We start from the raw sequence: 18,930 nt of genomic DNA, 5'->3' as shown, positions 1-18,930 counted from the left end.
TAAGTATTTTTCAGTCATATCGCTATGATGTCTGCAGTATGACAGTTTATAGTGATGTCTAGCACTGGGGCATCATGCCGCAGACATGTAGCAAGATGTCCCACCCAGTCACATTATCCTGACACCAGGCCGACCAGTCCTAACACTAAACTCTTAATGTTGAGTGCCAAGCGAGGCAGCTGTTAGTACCAGTTTTTAAAGTCTTTGGTATGACACGATGAGGATTGAATCCATGACCTTCCACATGTGAGGCGGACGCTCTAACCGCTAGGCTACTCTATAGTGTCAGTGAGTGTGCTCACGTAGGATAGAAATATCCAGCATCCATGCATATATGTTATACCCATGACTTTTTTCATATCAATAAAACAGTATTACACATATATATAAATGAGAAAAATTATTCAAGAGATACAATGATACATGTGTATGACAGTTGTGTTTGAGACTGGCTATAACCGCTGTTATATAATTAAGGCTGTTATATGGAGGTTCATTTCATACAGAATGTATGCTGCTTTGTGTGGAAAAATGTGGCAATCTTACAAATGTAGCATTAACAAGAAATTACGATTATAATATCACTCTGATTCTCTAAGAAAAGCACATGCTCTTTTTTGCAAATCTTTCTTCTCAGGATAAACCGATAAAGAGGACATAAAATGGTTCAATATAATGGTTTTACTCAATGCAATGTATTGTATATATTGTTGTGTTGTTGTGTTTAGCGCCATTTTTCAGCACACGATAGGCTATACATGACGGCCAGTATTAATGGTGGAGAAAGAACCCAGGAAAACCCCAGAAAGAACCACCGACCCACAAGAAGTGTATATATTGTCTATATTCATTTGTAAACTGAGTCAAACTGCAAATAACAAACATTCTGACCTGCCATGACATAATGCACCTGCAGATCAGGGTCTATGCTATTTGTTCTACAGATTACTCCTAACAAACTATACAGAACTAGATCTGCTGGCACAGGATGCAAAAAAAATATTTTATAATTTTGCCTATATTTTGTAGATACCCTATAAAATCCTTATAATTATGAAATGTATAGATGGTAGGCCTGCATTTAGGAACCTGAAAAATAATATGCAAATCAACATTTGTTAGATTCAAAATTCTTCTGATTTACAAAAAAAGAATAAAAACTGTAACCTTTTAAATCTTGCAAAACCGATCAACAAATCTAACTACACATACATGTCAAACACAATTCTTTTAAAAGACCTGAAAAGGCTTTACTAAAATGCATTGGTTCAACCAGATAAAAAGAATGAGACCCAAAGTTTTCTAAGGACTGTTCACAACAAGAGTCTCTTAAATCTGCTGTTTTTATCCAATATTTCAGTTTATTAGAAATACATACTGCACAAAATTTGACTTGTTGTTTTGGTTTAATGCCATTTTTCAGCACATAATATCATGGTGGTCAGAATATTTGGTGGAGGAAGAACCTGGAAATATCCTGGAAAGAACCGCAGAACAATGGAAAGCTACTGGTATAATTTTCACATACCCATGCAGGCTAAACCTGAAATTTGAACTCATGTGGACAGAGGTCAGATGTCGGTGATTTGTAAATACATGTACCACTTGGCAAACTGGGGCCCCTAAATTTGTCTTTGTAGAAATACAAATAGGCAATACTAATAAAAATTGTATGATATTTGATTGGAACATCTAGAATGAAACTGCGATACATTATTAACAAGACATGACATTTCGATATACTTCATAATCTGTGAATATAATTTTTTATTATCTTATTACATGAAAAGCTACTGATAAGCTTTCTCACATACCCATGCTGGCTGAACCTGAGATTCAAACCCATGTGGACAGAGGTCAGATGCTGGGATTTGTAAAGACGAGTGCCTTAGTACACTTGGCCAACCAGGGCCCTCAAATTTGTCTTCATAAAAATACAGATAGGTAAAAAATAATTGTGAAATGGCTTGTATAATATTTGATTAGAACACCAAGAATGAAACTGCAATATATTACTAACAAGAATTGACATTTTTATATACTTCACAATGTGTGAATGTAAGACTTTTCATCGTATTACAGTGGACTTTTACTGAAACAAGACCATACCTGTTATAGAATCCATACAAGAGTGTAGGATTTTAAGGTCATGATGTAAACTAGTAATTATAACTGTCTCAATGTTGGCAAGTGCAAATACCAGAAGTATACACTTTAATGATATAATTTATGAACACATTTTAATCTAATCATCTTCAATAAGGCATTTTAAATGAATGTAATACCAATACCGTATCATGCTACTTTCAGACATGAGGTTACAGTTAAATGTTACCACTAATTTAGATACAATTATAATAAAAGGATCACCATATTCTGGGAGGAATTCTTTACCTAATTATAGCACAGGTAAAGATAATTAATATAATTGGCTGAAAAACTTTCTGGGGTGTAATTTGATCAAGTAATAATATACAATTAACAGAATGGAATTATTGTTAATTGTTTGCTACGGCAATATCAATCATGGCAAACAAGCTTGATATTTTTAATTATATATTTATCACCATATCTTTAGTTCACTAAATACATTATCAGTACTATCTGTAAGGTGAGAGGGAACCAAATTTTAAATTTTTTATTTTTAACTTTCTAGTTTTACAATTAATAGGAAAATGAGAGCAAACTATGTAAACTAGCAGACTGTGCATGTAATTCAAGCACAATATATATTCAAGGTTTAATTTTCTGATCTGCAACAGTAAATAACTTTCATTTTATATGCTACAGTTTTAACATCATTCTAGATCCTCAAAATCACACATTATGTGAAAACCTGTGGTACATGCAAATTATCTTTTTTTTTAGTTTAAAAATTATGTTTGCAACCTCCATAACCTTTCTTACAAAAATTATTTTCCCTGCAAGTCGAATATTTTAGATTCCATCTTCAGGTGCAATCTCTCTTTGACAAAACCAGAACACTTGAGGTTATGCCTTGGATCTCAATCCCAGCCAGATAATTCAGAGACTGGGACCCCAAAGTACTTAATGGATTAAGTTAGATGGGAGACAAAGGCAGGCTGCTAGGGAACCAGTATCAATTTTAAGTTCCCTGTACTCTTAATACCATTCTTTATTATGCATTCCTTAATGAAAGCTTCATTTTTAAAACCTCATAATACAGTGCTTTACGGAGAGAATAATCAAAGAGATAAATATGAGGTAATAAGGTTTTTAAAAAGTACTTACTGAATACAATTTATCTGGCATATATTCAAAAACACATGTTCAAGTGACTGTTGGGTATGTCACTGCAACACATGAAAATCCAAGAAATTTTAATAAAGGGTTACGAATTATTGTGGAACAAAAGGATACGTATAACAGAATGTACAAGCAAATATGAATGTCAAAGGCAGAATTCTTATGGCTGTTTCTGACAATTGTTTCAAGATGTTATCTCATTTAATGGATAAAGTTCTGAAAACAGAAAAATCTGTACATAAACTTTGTATCAAAATTTATGAAATAATGTAAAGGGATTGTCTAAACATTTACCACATTTGAAATTATAGTATGTTACCAAACTTGTAGAGATAAATAAGATATTAAACAAAATTAACAAAATTTTCAAAAGTACTTTTTTGTGCATCTATTCATGGTTATCAAGAAGCTTCGACTGCCAAGGTCTCTTCCGACGGCAAAATGGTCCACTTGCCAACAGGAAAAAACATGTACTTGCTGATAAGAAAATCTCCGTCTTCAACCAACACAGACCCTGATCTGCTGTTTCATAATATACTGGCATATGAGGGTCGATATTGTCTGTTCTACCTATTATTCCTAACAAAACTGCATAGATCCAGATCTGCTGATGCATTATGTGATAGTAGATCAGGGTTTTAGCAATTTTCATTTTGACTTTGTTTATAAGGAAGTACAAACAGATGAAAAGATAAAATAAGTGCAGCAATGTTACAAAGAATTCTTGGAAAACTTGTTTGAAAAAGAACAAAATTTATGCACAGTCTTACACTTTGCACACATGTTAGACTATTTTTAAGTATTTCATGACCTGGGTTTTTGTCTTTTAATCGAGAAACTTCAATTAGTGTGTGCATCACTTATTTCTTTCTTGTGCATTATTTACAATGGCAGAGGTTAAGGATATTCCTCGATTATGCTATACAAACCTTTTCTGCAGGTGAAATTTCTCCCAGTCTGAGGAGTACAATGGAGTCCTGGACTGTAATGTTTGCTGACCACAGCTGCAAGAAGTCTGTGTACCTCCCATAGTGACCATAGAGTAGTTCCCCCTACAAAGGAATTTAGATCTAGGTCATTTAAAGATAGAAGGACAAGAGAAATGAGACTTTTTCAGCCTAGACGAATCCTCGAGAACACATTTTTAGCTAAGGCACAACATATATTTATAGCCAAGGCATAACACTCATTTTTAGCCAAGGCATAACACACATTTTTAGCCAAGGCATAACACTCGTTTTTAGCCAATGCACAACACACATTTTTAACCAAGGCATAACACACATTTTTAGTCAAGGCACAACACACATTTTTAGCTAAAGCATAACACACATTTTTAGCCAAAGCACAACACACATTTTTAGCTAAAGCATAACACACATTTTGAGCCAAGGCTCAACACACATTTTTAGCTAAGGCATAACACACATTTTTTGCCAAGGCACACTCTAACATTTTTCAGCTTAAAGAAAAGAAAAATTTGATTTACAGAATTTGGTTTCATCTGAAAGAATGACATGATACAAAATAAACAATACTGTATGCATTTCATGCAAGAAACATACCTTTTCTGTGTTTTGTATCTCAATGCTCAGTAACAAAAGGTTTTATTTATATCGTAGGATACAGGGTAATAGCGCATCATCATCTGCATTGTCATCTGTAGTTCCAGAAAATCATGAAAAGATTGGTGATTATGTTCTGAAATGGTACATTCTGTAGTGAAGTCAAATTTGTTTTGACCTAGAGGATAATTTCCATAACTGTTTAATAACGTATCTATTATTGGTATGTACCAAACATTCTTTCAGATGCTGAGTTTTTGGGTTGGCAATTATATAATACCAACCTCCTTTAAGAAGTACTTTGGAAAACACTTTAAATTTGTTCAGTTCTAATTTTCGTGGTTTTCAAGGTGACCTACACCATATATTTAAAGTGACAACAAATGTGAAATGTACATTAGGATAAGTACATCAATGACGAGGAACACTGGAACTAACAGACTACAATTCTGAATGGAAAATTTCATTAGCACAAAAACATTTGTAGGGTTGTAATGACTCTACCTGATTATGATATATAGTAATATATGTAGATTTTTATTCACTATCCTTTTTCCCCCAAAGCACAAATCATTCCCATTTATAAACACATTTTTGCACATATGAGCTAACTGTTAACAAACAATCAGCAGATTAGCCTTCTCAAAACCCATCTTAATCTAGTCTTTTCAAAACGCTGTTTGTCACGTGTGCAGATAATCCACTTAGCATGAACTGGTTTAAGGTCTGATGTTTTCAAGTCAACAAAAACCTGATTTCAACGTACATTTCCACTGTCCATATCTTCACAGTTTATTTTTTGTGTATTTTGTAATAACTACCTTCAGCACCAGCTGTCACATTATGTGGATTGGTAACTCCAGCATTTAACAAAACTTTATGGATCCAATTTTTTTCACAAGGTCAAGGTCACTCAGCAACAAGGGATTCCCATGCGGTGATTTTGGCAAGATTGTTTTGAACAAATGAGGTATACAATCACTGGCACTGTACAGGAACCTAATTCCTAATTGGTAAGAACTTGATGCTTTGGTAGCACTTTCTAAGAACACAAGAACCTAAAATTACTTAAGACTGCAATATTGGTATTAAATGTATTCAGACGTGGGGAAAACAAATTGGCATTTTCATTAAGATCTCCGAGCAATGAATAACGTAATTAATCAACTTCATAACTACAGTACTGGTTAGATCTGTTTGCTCGCAATGGCATGGAAATGAATGTCGATATTATCATATGCAGAAACATATACATCATTTTGTTTTGTAAATGATATATTTACAAAATTAGGTACCCTTGAATATGTACTTTTCACCTGAACCACTAAACCTGGTCCCCACAAATGAAGTTTTATCACAGTAAATGGACTAAATCTGAACCCCACAAATGAAGTTTTATCACAGTAAATGGACCTCTCAGAAAATCCCACAAATGAAGTTTTATCACAGTAAATGGACCTCTCAGAAAACCCTACAAATGAAGTTTTATCACAGTAAATGGACTAAATCTGAACCCCACAAATGAAGTTTTATCACAGTAAATGGACTAAATCTGAACCCCACAAATGAAGTTTTATCACAGTAAATGGACCTCTCAGAAAAAATGCAGATCTTTTACATCACACATTCTAATTACAAATGCTACATGCACCTGTACCTACAATATTTTTCTTTAACACATTATTATCTCCAATTTCTTAAGATGGTTATCTCCCTTGTACACGGATCTTTTTTTTAGGGGTACGCATGTGCTCCGGTCAATGAGAAATTATGGTAATTTACCTGTACACTCCCTGGTGGAGAGAAGGCTATGAAGGGAGGTAATTTCATCTCATGCCCATTTTCTGCTTCATTTCCAAATGCAAAACTGCTATTTTGTGTATCACTGAATGTCAAATTCAGATAGATGGCTCCATCTGCACTAAGGATTTCCAGTCTGTTTGGTTGTTCTGGATCAGGGTAGGTAACTACTAAATCATGTTCCTCCACATCAACATGGTCAAAACCAAATCTCTCAAACCCCTCCTTGACTGTTTCAAAGACAACACTGTCCCAATCTTGGTCAGGCATAGGGACCTCACTCCCTGAAAATTTACTGAAAGGATAAAACATAGCATTTAATAAAGCATCTTAGTTAATCAAAATCCAAAGTATCGAGTATGCAATATTAAAAAAAAAATCTTCTTTGGTGGAGTAGTCGATGAGGATTAGAAAGAAGATAGGTTGGAAGTACATACCAAAAATCTTGGGTTGATGGTGGGTAAGCTTGTTTTAATCTTGAAGGATCAAATAAAAGAATCTGCATAGCTAACAAACTATACATGTGTAATTTATTGTAACATGGTTTTTCTCATATCTTTAACTGTAACATTCTGTAAAAACCTGAACGAGTATTCACAATGATTCAGGGCCACTTCAACACATGTATATTTCATATATAAATTTAGTGACAACATAAAAAAACAAAAGTGTCTAAATTATTTCAATAAGGTGTTCAAAACACAAGTAGCAATTACAAATTTTATAGACTGAGCGAGAGAATCAATGTTGAACAATATTAATTATTTTTTTGTCATTTGTCACACATTATCAATTGGTTTCAATACAGAATGCTTCATTTTTAATACAGCATAGAATAAAGAAGACACAAATGTATTTTGTAGCTACACCATTCTGTATTCTGTGTTGTTATTGTTATTACTGTGTTGTTATTGTTATTGCTGTGTTGTTATTGTTATTGCTGTGTTGTATAAGTATTGAAGCACACCTACAGGACTCAACTTGCATTCTTTTATTTAACAAGCAATACATTCTTTCATTTTGCTTTAATCACTTCAAACCATTCAGCAGTCTAATTAAGGAAATAATGAATGCCAATTAGCACCAGGTTTGATCAATTTATAAAACTGTTTGATTTATTACCCATCTGTTCAACATGACTTCCAATGCCATAGTGTCCCCTAAATTAGCATACAGGTGAAGTTTGGCACCTTAGTGACTGTGCCCTCAAGTTCAGCATAGTAAAAATGATATTAATTGCAAGATAATTGTAACCCCAAGCTAAAATTCACTCAGCCCATTGGACTCAAGCTGATTTCAATTTTTCCTGCAGAAAAGCAACAAAACCAGCTTTTAAGCCATCTGTCATCTATACTCACATGAAAGTTGAGTCCAAATGCAAAAAGCAAAGACCCTGATCTGGCACTCTTAATGTGCTGGCAGATCATCGTCTATTCTGCTTGTTATACTAATTACTCCTAACCTAACAACACAGACCCAGATCTGCCACTGCCAAAATATTTGGGTATACAAAATTTGCAGTTTGCATTTTGACTCAACTTACAAGTAAACATTACTTAAACTGCTCTTGTGGCCTAAAACATCTGCCTCGGATGCAGGAGGTTGCAGGTTCAAATCCCAGCAGAGCCATACCAAAGATATATAAAAATGGTAAGATAGCTGCCTTGCCTGGCACTCAGCATTAAGAGGTTAGTGTTAGGATTGGTTGGCTTGGTGTCAGGATAATGTGTCTGGGTGGGACATGATGCTACATGTACATGTCTGTCACAAGCATGATGCCCCAGTGCTAGACATCGCTATGAACTGCCACACTGCAGCCATGGTAGTGACATGATTCAAATTGCACTGGACAACAAATTTTTACAAAAGTCATGTTACTGAAATAAAATTAGTCAATTCTTATCAATTTTTATGTGCTGAACACGAATATGACAGTCAAATTGCAAAATTGGCTCTAGTTTTTTTGTAATCTGCAAGAAATTAATGTTTACATAACGAAATGCATTCCAATAGTAAAAGGTCAACTGTAATAGCCTACCTATAAAAAATCAAGTCATTGACTACATCTTAGATTTCTTCACCTGTCTCTTGTACAGCTGTTCGGGAGCATCTCTGAGGAGTGTCCAGCAGTAGTCAGCCAGCATTGTAGTGGACCATTTTCCCTGGTATCTTTGTTCCATTGTTGCGATATCTTGATGAAAACGTTCGCCGTGTTCATCACTAACAATACCACAGTTGCTAGGAAAGAAATCCAAATGGGAATGAAGGAAGTGAATCTTTAGAGACATATTGCAGCCAAGTTTCTTATACTTCATCAACATGTCTTCTACTAGTTCCTTATAGTTTTCTGCCCTAACATTTCCGAGGAAGTTTGTAGAAACTAGGCGAAAAGCATTCCATGCTTGTTTCGCGTCACCTTCCAGCAAGTTGTTGAACCGGTCATCTTTGAAAAGCTCTCGAATCTGAGGACCCACAAAAACTCCCTCTTTAATCTTTGCTTCGCTGAGTCGAGGGAATTTTTCATGCAGGTATCGGAATGCTGGCAAAGTCCGGTCAATGGCTTTCACGAAGTTCTTCATCAAACCTAGTTTGATGTGAAGGGGTGGTAGCAAGATTTTCTGAGCCTCAACCAGAGCTGGGTGTTGGATATTCTTCTCTCCAATGGCTACATTCTGCCTGTGAGTCCATTCCTTCCTCATGTAGTGCATTTCCCTTGCTCGGCTATCCCACTCGCATAAGAAACACATGTATTTTGTATATCCTTGCTGCAGTCCCATTAAAAGGGCAACTACCTTCAAATCACCACAGAGGTGCCAGCTGTACTTGTTATACTCAATGGAATTCAGTAGCTGCCTTAAGTTATCGTATGTCTCTTTCATGTGGACAGCATACGCTACTGGAATAGATGGAAGAATGTTTCCATTGTGCAAAAGCACAGCCTTGAGACTCAGTTTCGAAGAGTCCACAAATAGTCTCCATTCTTGTGGGTCATGAGTGATTTTTAAAGCATTCATGAGGCCCTCAATATCGGAACAGAATATCAGATTACTTTCCTTTCTGAAGAAAGGCTCCAATTGCTGGTGGCGCTTTCGATATGCAGTAATTGTGACATCTTCTTCTAGAAGATTCCATTGTTGGAGTCTTGATCCTAGCAATTCTGCCTTGTTCAAATCACGAATCAGGTCATTTAGTTCTTCCTGTGTTATTCTGTGTGGGGTTGATGATGCACCACAGTGAAAATCTGGATCACTGCATGCTGATGGACCAGGAGAAGAACAGGTCGACTCACCTTTGTCTTCGTCAGATGAATCAAGAGAATATTCTGCTGGAGGTTCTGGAATAGGAAGTCCCTCACCATGTGGAACTGGTCTAAATGCAGACGGAATGTTTGGGTAGACTATTCTAGACTTCTTTCGCTTCGTTATTCCGCCGGAAAGAGGAGGAACCAAGCAGAAGTAACAGTCATTTAGGTGGTTGCTTGGCTCTCTCCACACCATTGGGACTGCAAACGGCATTGATGACCTTTTGCAATTCAACCACTGTGAAAGCTGTGTTGTACATGTAGCACAGCATATATGCGGAGCCCAAGGCTTGTCTTGGTCACCAACCTTGCATCCGAAGTAAAGATGATATGCCTTCTTCACTTGAGAATTGATACTTTTCTTCTGGTTGGCAAATGTCACTTCCCCACAAATATAGCAAAAATTGTCCGCGGTATTAACACACTTTCGAGGCATTACTGTTCTTTATTGTACGTAAATGGATAAAATAATAAGTTTTATGTAACAGTAGCTTGAACTGTCTCGCACAACGTCTAAAATATTTTAAATGCTGAACCTATCTGATTGGGCTTTATATAGTACACTGCTTACGTCAGCTTCAGCAGCCGCCTGGCATTAGTATAATAGGCCTACACATGTATAGTACACTGCTGACGTCAACTTACTTCAGCAGCCGCATGGCATTAGTATTGCATTGCATCAGAAAATGATGCAATCAACTGTGGATGATGTGAGCATGATGGTATTATGCAATGTTACATCATTATTCCGGATGTTGCTGCAGTCCTACTGGAGAAATTTACACAGTGAAACATAGAAAATGAGGTATATGAATATCTTCAAAACGAGAGCCAATACAAATTTTTCACGGTTATATTTGTGTTCGGCACACCAAAATACTACAGATTAGGGCCTTTTCAAGTCAGTAATGATTTCACTGTTGACCAGTGTTGTTAAAGCTACATTAAAAATTCAAAACCATACAAACTACTTTGTGAAATTTTTAACATAATTTTACAAAAAGTATGTATCACAGCCACAAACTGCTCTATCTAAATTACAACATATGTTAGCCCAGACCAAAATTTTCTGGTAGTCCCTTGGCTCTAGGCACAAGATTTTTTTTCAAGTACTGCCAAGCATGAATGTACCATATATACCTGCATATAAGTTTGGGTCCAACTGCAAATAACAGACCCTGATCTGCTGGCACATTATGTGTTGATGTGGTCTGTTCGACTGATTAGTTGTAACAAACTGCACAGGCCCAGATCTGCAGACACATTTTGGAACAGCAGATTTGGGTCTGTGCAGTTTGCAGTTAAATCTGATGTACAAGTAAGTATATACAGTAGTTTGTAGATGATCTCAATTAGAATGTCATAGTGGAAATGAAACATAAGAGTTTCATTTCTACCATTTTCTACAGAATCACTGATCCAAACTGATGACATTTTAAACATGTGTTAGACTACAGTCATTTATTAGATTGAAGTTCTTGCAAACATCCATTCAAGCAATTGCAAAAATCCTTTGTCGCAAACAGGAACATACAATTTTCCTAACATTTTAAAATAAAACATGTTTAGATTTCTTTTCAAAGGAAAGTTACAAGTCCTCAAATCTAACCCTTTATTAAATGTAATTACTGCAAAACAGGATTTGTTAAAAACTGAAAGAATAAAGAAATACAATTTATTTGTCACAATGATTCAAGTTTTGATACTCCCTAATACTATTGACTCAAGTAACTATGCAGAGAGAAATCTACAATTTACGTCAAGATATGTTGATTTTCCGTGACAATGGTTGAATGAAAATTTTTTTGATTGCATCAATGCAACAAGATACAGTTGTTTGCAAAAGCAAGTATGATTCTTGGTGGTAAACTTTGATCAGATTGTTTCCATTATGTGTTGTGAAAATAAAGATTCTTTCATGTAGTTATTCCCAAGGCGCCATAAGCATACAAGGCTTTTCAATGTTTTTTTTATTAGCAGTTCTGGTAATTTTACTGCTGTGAACTGAGGAGTCATACAAATGACAACACTGCTTGCTGGTGCTCTTCAAAGAAAACCTTCTGTTTAGTTTCTTGATCATATGTTGACACAAAAATGAGTCAAGAATTATCTTAAAATTTGTGAATATACAGTATTTGACTGTTTTTACCATATTTATCCAATGATATGCACATTCTAGATAAGACCATCTCAATTTTTTTTAAATATTGCCAAATATTTCAGCCTGATTATAAACCCATATCCTTTCTTTGGTTCAAAATTTTTGGTTGCCCTGTTGTCTTATTACAGGATATATAATATACTAATATATACATGCCTTAGCCCAAACTATATACAGTGTAGTGTAGCCCTAAATGTACATACTCTAGACCGCAATATGCTTTCTGTGGATGTGTATACACACCAAATGTTGATCCCAATTTTCTGTCTCAGAATGTGTATAGTCACACAGATCTTAACCATAACTACAGAGTAGATCCCAATATGCTTTCTGTGGATGTGTATACACATTAAATGTTGATCCCAATTTTCTGTCTCATATTGTGTATAGTCACACAGATCTTAACCATAACTATAGAGTAGATCCCAATTCACTTTCTTAAAATCTATATACACACATGCCAAAAGTTCTAGCAATATACATAGAAGTGATGTGTGGTAATAGCTGTATACAGGTATACTGGTTTACAACAGTATTTTTTTCTGGTGGTGTGTACCGTGTTACTTTTATACTGTACCAGTATGTTCGAGGTTTCCATTAGTAAGATATGTAAGGAAATTTTGGAGGAAATCTGTTCTGAATTTAACGATATTATCAGCTAGTTTTCATTATTCATGACATAATAGTAAAACATTATTTCTCTTTAACAAAACAAATTAAGGGTGAACATACAAATATAATTATTGATCTGTTAATCACATGGAATGTTGTGAAACATGTTCAAGTCAACAACAACTTCAAGAAATATTTTGGATTAAAAATAAGCATAATACCCCTCCCCAAAAGAAACATAAACACATCATGTTTTACTTATTTACTATCATATGTAAATGTGTTAGTTTATGTATTTCTTAGTAAAACTATGTATCATACAACAACTTTCAGAAGCAAACTCGTTTTCTGCCTGAACTTTACATAATTTCTCAAGTCCATCAACCATTTTCTAGTTTGTTGAGTGAGTGTGTTTTATTTACGGGACCTCTGATACATATCTTGCTGGGTGCTGGCATCCCACTCAAAGTTTCCTGCCTATTATATCAATAGTATACCTAGAAAACCGTAGGCTTCTGTATCAACACTTCCTATTAATAGGCTCTCTAACGTCCACATGATGTCTTTCAGGTATAGTGTAAGCTTAATCATCCCGCTTTAGTTACATCTTTTAGATTATAACTGATACAGCAATTAACATACATACAGCAAATTCCTATAATCTAAAAGGTACAGGCCATTTAATTTTTGGAGGGAAGGGGCTATGATTTTCCTTTGATACGAATTATATACATTCTTTTTTCTCAAGATAACTAGTGTTATTCCAAATAATATCATGGATATAATTTGATGTTCTTTTGGTATAAAAAAGAGCAATATATTTTTTCCAGCTACTGACAGCCAGAAATTTAACAAAAAAGTCCAGGTGCATACCCCAAATCGTTTAAGTTATGGTCCTTAATATAATTATGGCATACCATCGTAGGTATCACTGTACGTTCAGAAATGATGTGGTACGAAACTTTTCATTGTACCCTGGAGCACTAATACGTAGTCTAGACCCCAATTTTGCTGTCTCAGTATGTGTGCACCAAAATGATTTTCAGTTTAAAGTTTTTCGGAAGATTTTAAGGAGAAAATGAGACATTTCTTGTGTCATTTTTAAAATCTGACACTCTGATAAAAAAAACAATACTTCAATAGAAGGCATGTATGCAAAAGTTTCTTAGTCACCAGATTCAACCATGGCTACCCACATAATATGATGAGTTACAGTGGTAAAGTTGCAGTGGAAAAAATAAGATTTTCTCAAACAAAATTTTCAGTTTAGCTTTTTCAAATTCAAGGACATTTTCTAACAATAAGTCATTTTCAAGAAAGTTTCAAGGATATTTTTATTTGAATTCAAATTCCTGTTGGATTCTGGGACCTACTTAAAAATGAGGACATGGGAACCTTGATACAATCATGCCTTAGCTCTAACTATACGCCATTGGACCCCTTGATGTGCATACATAAACAAAGCCACACTTATTTGTTTTATCTGATTTCAGGTTAACAGTGTGGACCTCTGATTGCAAGGCTACCAATCTCTCTCATGCACAGCACAATATGTTGATAAAATCACGATTATTAGTATTATTCATGAGATAAATACACATGACAGTAATTTGTCAAACTAAAACATTCACTTTTCTTTTTATGCATCAAGTTTAAAAAAATCAAAGTTTGAGAATGATCACACACCTTTCCTTTACAAAAAGAAAATAATTTGTACTGATTTTTATGTCTGTTATTGTATATACTCACAAGTCTAGCCTAACTGCAAACAACATAGACCTTGATCTAATATGCCAGCTGATCAGGTCTATGCTTGTTCTCCTGACTGCTCCCAACAAATGGCACACAGCCAAATCTGACATTGCATTATGTGAATGTGATGGCAGATCTGTTTGTATTTTGCAGTTGGACTTGCTCTCATGCACACTTTATCATGTTTGACTTTTTTCATTAACAATAATGGCACCAAATCTTCACATTGGAAATATTTTTTTTTCAAAGATAAGACAAATGATGTGAAGAACTCGTAAAATCACATTTCTATAGCTTTTCAAATCCATACATAAAGAAAGAAATACCCATCTTAATTTAACATCTCATTTTTATGAGTATATTAAACAAAGAAATACCCATCTTAATTTAACATCTCATTTTTATGAGTATATTAAACAAAGATATCCCAAGTCCTCCTACAAAGCACATAAAACAATGATATCCCAAGTCCTGCCACGAAACACATAAAACTATGATATCCTGAGTCCTGCTACAAAGCACATAAAACAATGATATCCCGAGTCCTGCTACAAAGCACATAAAACAATGATATCCCGAGTCCTGCTACAAAGCACATAAAACAATGATATCCCAAGTCCTGCTACAAAGCACATAAAATTATGATACCCCAAGTCCTGCTAAAAAGTACATAAAATTATGATACCTCCAAGTCCTACTACAAAGTATATAAATTATGACACCCCAAGTCCTGTTCCAAAGTATATAAAATTATGATACCCCAAGTCCTAATCCAATGGAAACAAAATTATGATACCCCAAGTCCTGTTCCCAAGTATATAAAATTATGATAACTGCTATGTCATATAAATGTTCTTTCCAACTGAGGAATTCACTTTTAAAACAAACAGGCACTGTATGTTTTTCACTCAACCCTGACTTTTAACATTCCCAAAGTGATATGTAAATGTGGATCATGGCCTGACAGATGTCTTGACATAACAGGTGAATCGTGCTGAATCAATGGGAAATTATTGTATACTAAAGCAGTGTTCTATACATAAACATTATATTCTATCAAGGTTCCCAAGCTATGTTGCTGTTGGATGTCCTGGGATGAAAAGATTTGACTGAGCATTTTTAGAAGCATAATGCTATAAAAAAGAAGTACACTTTGATGCAAGATATTTTACTTTAGGTCCACGGCCCAAAGAAAACTTGGGGTTCATTCCTTGGCAGCTAAAGACCCATAGTAGAATTGTCTCCAATAATATCCAATGACACTGCCCTAGGATATGGATTACCTTGATCTCATCAGGGAAAAAAGAAGAAAAATAAAACCACATGCAAAGAAAGAAATTATTTCAAAATACTAATTTTCCATCTCTTGAAACAACATTGGTGATTTAACCATTCAAAAATGTGTGTGTGATTTGGATTTTTAATGTAGCTTTAACAATTTTTCAGTCATATCACTACAATGTCTGCAGTATGACAGTTTAAAGTTATGTCTAGCACTGGGGCATCATGCCACAGACATGTAGCATGATGTCCTACCCAGTCACATTATCCTGACACCAGGCCAACCAGTCCCAACACTACCCTCTTAATGCTGAGTGCCAAGCGAGGCAGCTGTTAGTACCATTTTTGTAAGTCTTTGGTATGACTCAACCAGGGATTGATCCCACAACCTCCCGCATCCGAGGCGGACACTCTTAACCACTAGGCCACCGGAGCAGTCATTCAAAAATGAATGTAGGTGGTGTAAGTAAACTTGTCAGTTACACTCTAATCAGGTAAAATAGGCTGATGATAGTATATTTTTTGCATACATCACTGCTTGGCATCAGACCATTAACCCAAGGGTAGTAAACTAAACAGACTAGTAGTGTCCAAAATTTCAACAGACTGGTGACTACAAAATTCTAAGCTGCTGCATAAAAATTTGTGGACAGGGTCATATTGTCCAATAGGCTGAGAAGGTTACTGAAAAGTTTATAAACAGGGTCTACAAACACCATATTAGGCTAAACAAAAAATATGTGCATCTCCCATGCACACAAAAAAATCACATTATATATATATATATATATATATATATATATATATATATATATATATATATATATATATATATATACTGATGTGCCATTAAATCCTATTCATACATAAATACATAATGGGTGTATCATATACACTAGACAACTAATTGCTTTACAAATACAATTAGCACCAGGGTAGTTACTGTCACTTTGACAAAGGGGTGGCAGACATTCCAAAAGCTCTGTACTGTTGGGCAGAGTGCAAAGGTATTATCAAGGTAAATCAGTGGCATGGTCTAAGAATGAAAAATGGAGTTCCCACCTACTGAAATAAGCTTATTATGTGATTATTTGGCTTCCAGATTTTAAAAAGCTGTAGTAAGTTCAGAAAGAAACCCAGACTTGTTTGCCTAGAATTTATGTTCATGAGTGTAATTCTTTAGGCACTAGATTAACAACACTTCAAAGAATTAGGAAATTCAACACCATGTTGTTGAAAGTTGATACAATGCAGGGAATGAAAATGACAGCCCATTTTCGAGTGATGAATTGAGTCGCTGCACAAATTCTATAAGCCTTTTAAATATTCATTATGTATGGGTCAATACAGTCACTAAGTGAAGGAATAAGTTTTATGTAATACTGACAAAACTAATAGAGAGAGATTGACTTCGTATTTACTTGCTTATAAGTCGAAACAAACTGCACACAATAAAGATTCTGATCTGCTGAAGCATAGTGAGCCTGTAGATCAGGGTCTATGCTGTCGATTTACTGAATACTCCTAACAAACTGCACAGACCTAAATCTGCCAGTGCATTATCCGATGGAAGATCTGGGTCATTCCAGTTTGCAGTTGGGCTCAACTTATAAGCAAGTAGATATGGTAGTTAATATTTAATACACTTGTTGAGAAGCTAGTTCTGAAGAATAAAGTATGGAATTCAGGGTTTTTTTCTTTACAAGTGTGTGCTTTGCTAAATTTTTAGTTATTCATGAAATCCGTGTTTTACAGAAGGTTAATCATGTCAAGATGACAAAGTGAAACACGATGCAAAATTGAGCATTTAAAAGCTTTGGGGAAAATATTATGAGGAATGAAAGGAATAAAAATAGAAAATTTGATGACTGTATAATTGAGATTTTTTGGCTAATATAAGAATACATGTATTTGTATCCATTTCAGACTTGAAGAATCTTCACGTTAAAGCTCCTGATGAAATTTATGAGCCCAGAGTAATCAAGTTATGTAAACAAGTCATAAAATTTCCTGACTTAAGACCTCTTCAGTGAAACATTAGGGGAATATTTAAAATTTTATTGCACTTGATAGGATTTTGCCTGAAAACCAAGCACTGGTTGACATTATTCACAGTTTACCTGTACATAAATATACACCTGTACATGTCACTAAAACATATTGGAAAACAAGGCAGAAACCAAAATCAGGAAAGGCATTAGACATAAGGTGTTGCACAGATTTAGGGCTTTATCAGTGAATCTAGATCAGGGAAGTGCAACTTCCTCCAGCATGCCGTCTGCATAAGCAATTTTTACAGCCACACACTATTTAATATGCTGAAACTGTTCCAAACTAGACAGAATTCCTGAGCTACAAAAACGAGTAGCTCAACAGAGTCGTGATGTCCCATGTTCATGGAAATAAAATGGTTAAAAATTTATGAGAGAATAGCTTTTCTGAAAGCAGTTCTGGTTTTTAAATGTATCAAAGGAGATTTTCCAGAGTACATGACTAAGTTATATTAAAAAACTTCTCCCTATAATCTAAGATTGAATTTTAAAAACATTTTAAAATTATCAGATTTTTGCACTTAACAATTCTAACGAAGTCTGTATTATTCAGGGTAAAAAGTATGGAACTCACTTCCTGTTTATATTCAGCATGCTGATTCAGTTTAATCCCCTTAAAAAAATGTACATGCCATATTTCAAATTTACATATTAAGTAACAAAGAAGAAAGATATGTCAAGTTTGAATTCTATTTATTGCAGTGTTACTCCTCACCTTTATCATTTGCTTGTTCTGCATCTTTTTTATTTTGCATATAAAATCATGTAAAAAATGTCTTATGTTTAAATTCAGTGCATGAAGGTCTCTCTACTTTTGTAGCTAATACTGGAAAAGTAATAGTGATTTACATACTACATAACACATTTTATTGCCGAACAGCCTAATGGACTATCTAAGTAAAAGTGATTATCAACTGCCATGTAAACATGAGGATCTTGATGAAAGTTATTTTCAAAACATAGTTATTGCATGTGTGTGTGTGTGTGTGTGTGTGAATTGGATTTTTAACGTAGCTTTAAAAGAATTTCAGTCATATCGCTACGATGTCTGCAATGTGGCAGTTTATAGTGATGTCTAGCACTGGGGCATCATGCCGCAGACATGTAGCATGATGTCCCACCCAGTCACATTATCCTGAT

The 18,930-nt window shown here is 34.8% G+C and overlaps 1 protein-coding gene across 1 annotated transcript in view; it reads right to left on the bottom strand.

The window, feature by feature from the left end:
* Positions 1 to 18,930, bottom strand: part of LOC149799783 (aminopeptidase NAALADL1-like) — a 68,054-nt gene that overhangs the window by 43,770 nt on the left and 5,354 nt on the right. Inside the window, exons 2-3 of the mRNA XM_089959167.1 lie at positions 6,615 to 6,927; positions 4,197 to 4,319 (exon numbers count right to left, since the gene is read on the bottom strand). Of these exons, the coding sequence (XP_089815293.1) occupies positions 4,197 to 4,319; positions 6,615 to 6,927 (436 nt within the window). The remainder of the gene's footprint in view (positions 1 to 4,196; positions 4,320 to 6,614; positions 6,928 to 18,930) is intronic.

The sequence above is a fragment of the Sinohyriopsis cumingii genome, chromosome 5, assembly GCF_028554795.1.
Source record: "Sinohyriopsis cumingii isolate HCF-2022 chromosome 5, ASM2855479v2, whole genome shotgun sequence".
Taxonomy (NCBI): Eukaryota; Metazoa; Mollusca; class Bivalvia; order Unionida; family Unionidae; genus Sinohyriopsis; species Sinohyriopsis cumingii.
The sequence above is the reverse complement of the archived record's forward strand: the minus strand, read 5'-3'. Positions and strand labels throughout refer to the sequence as shown.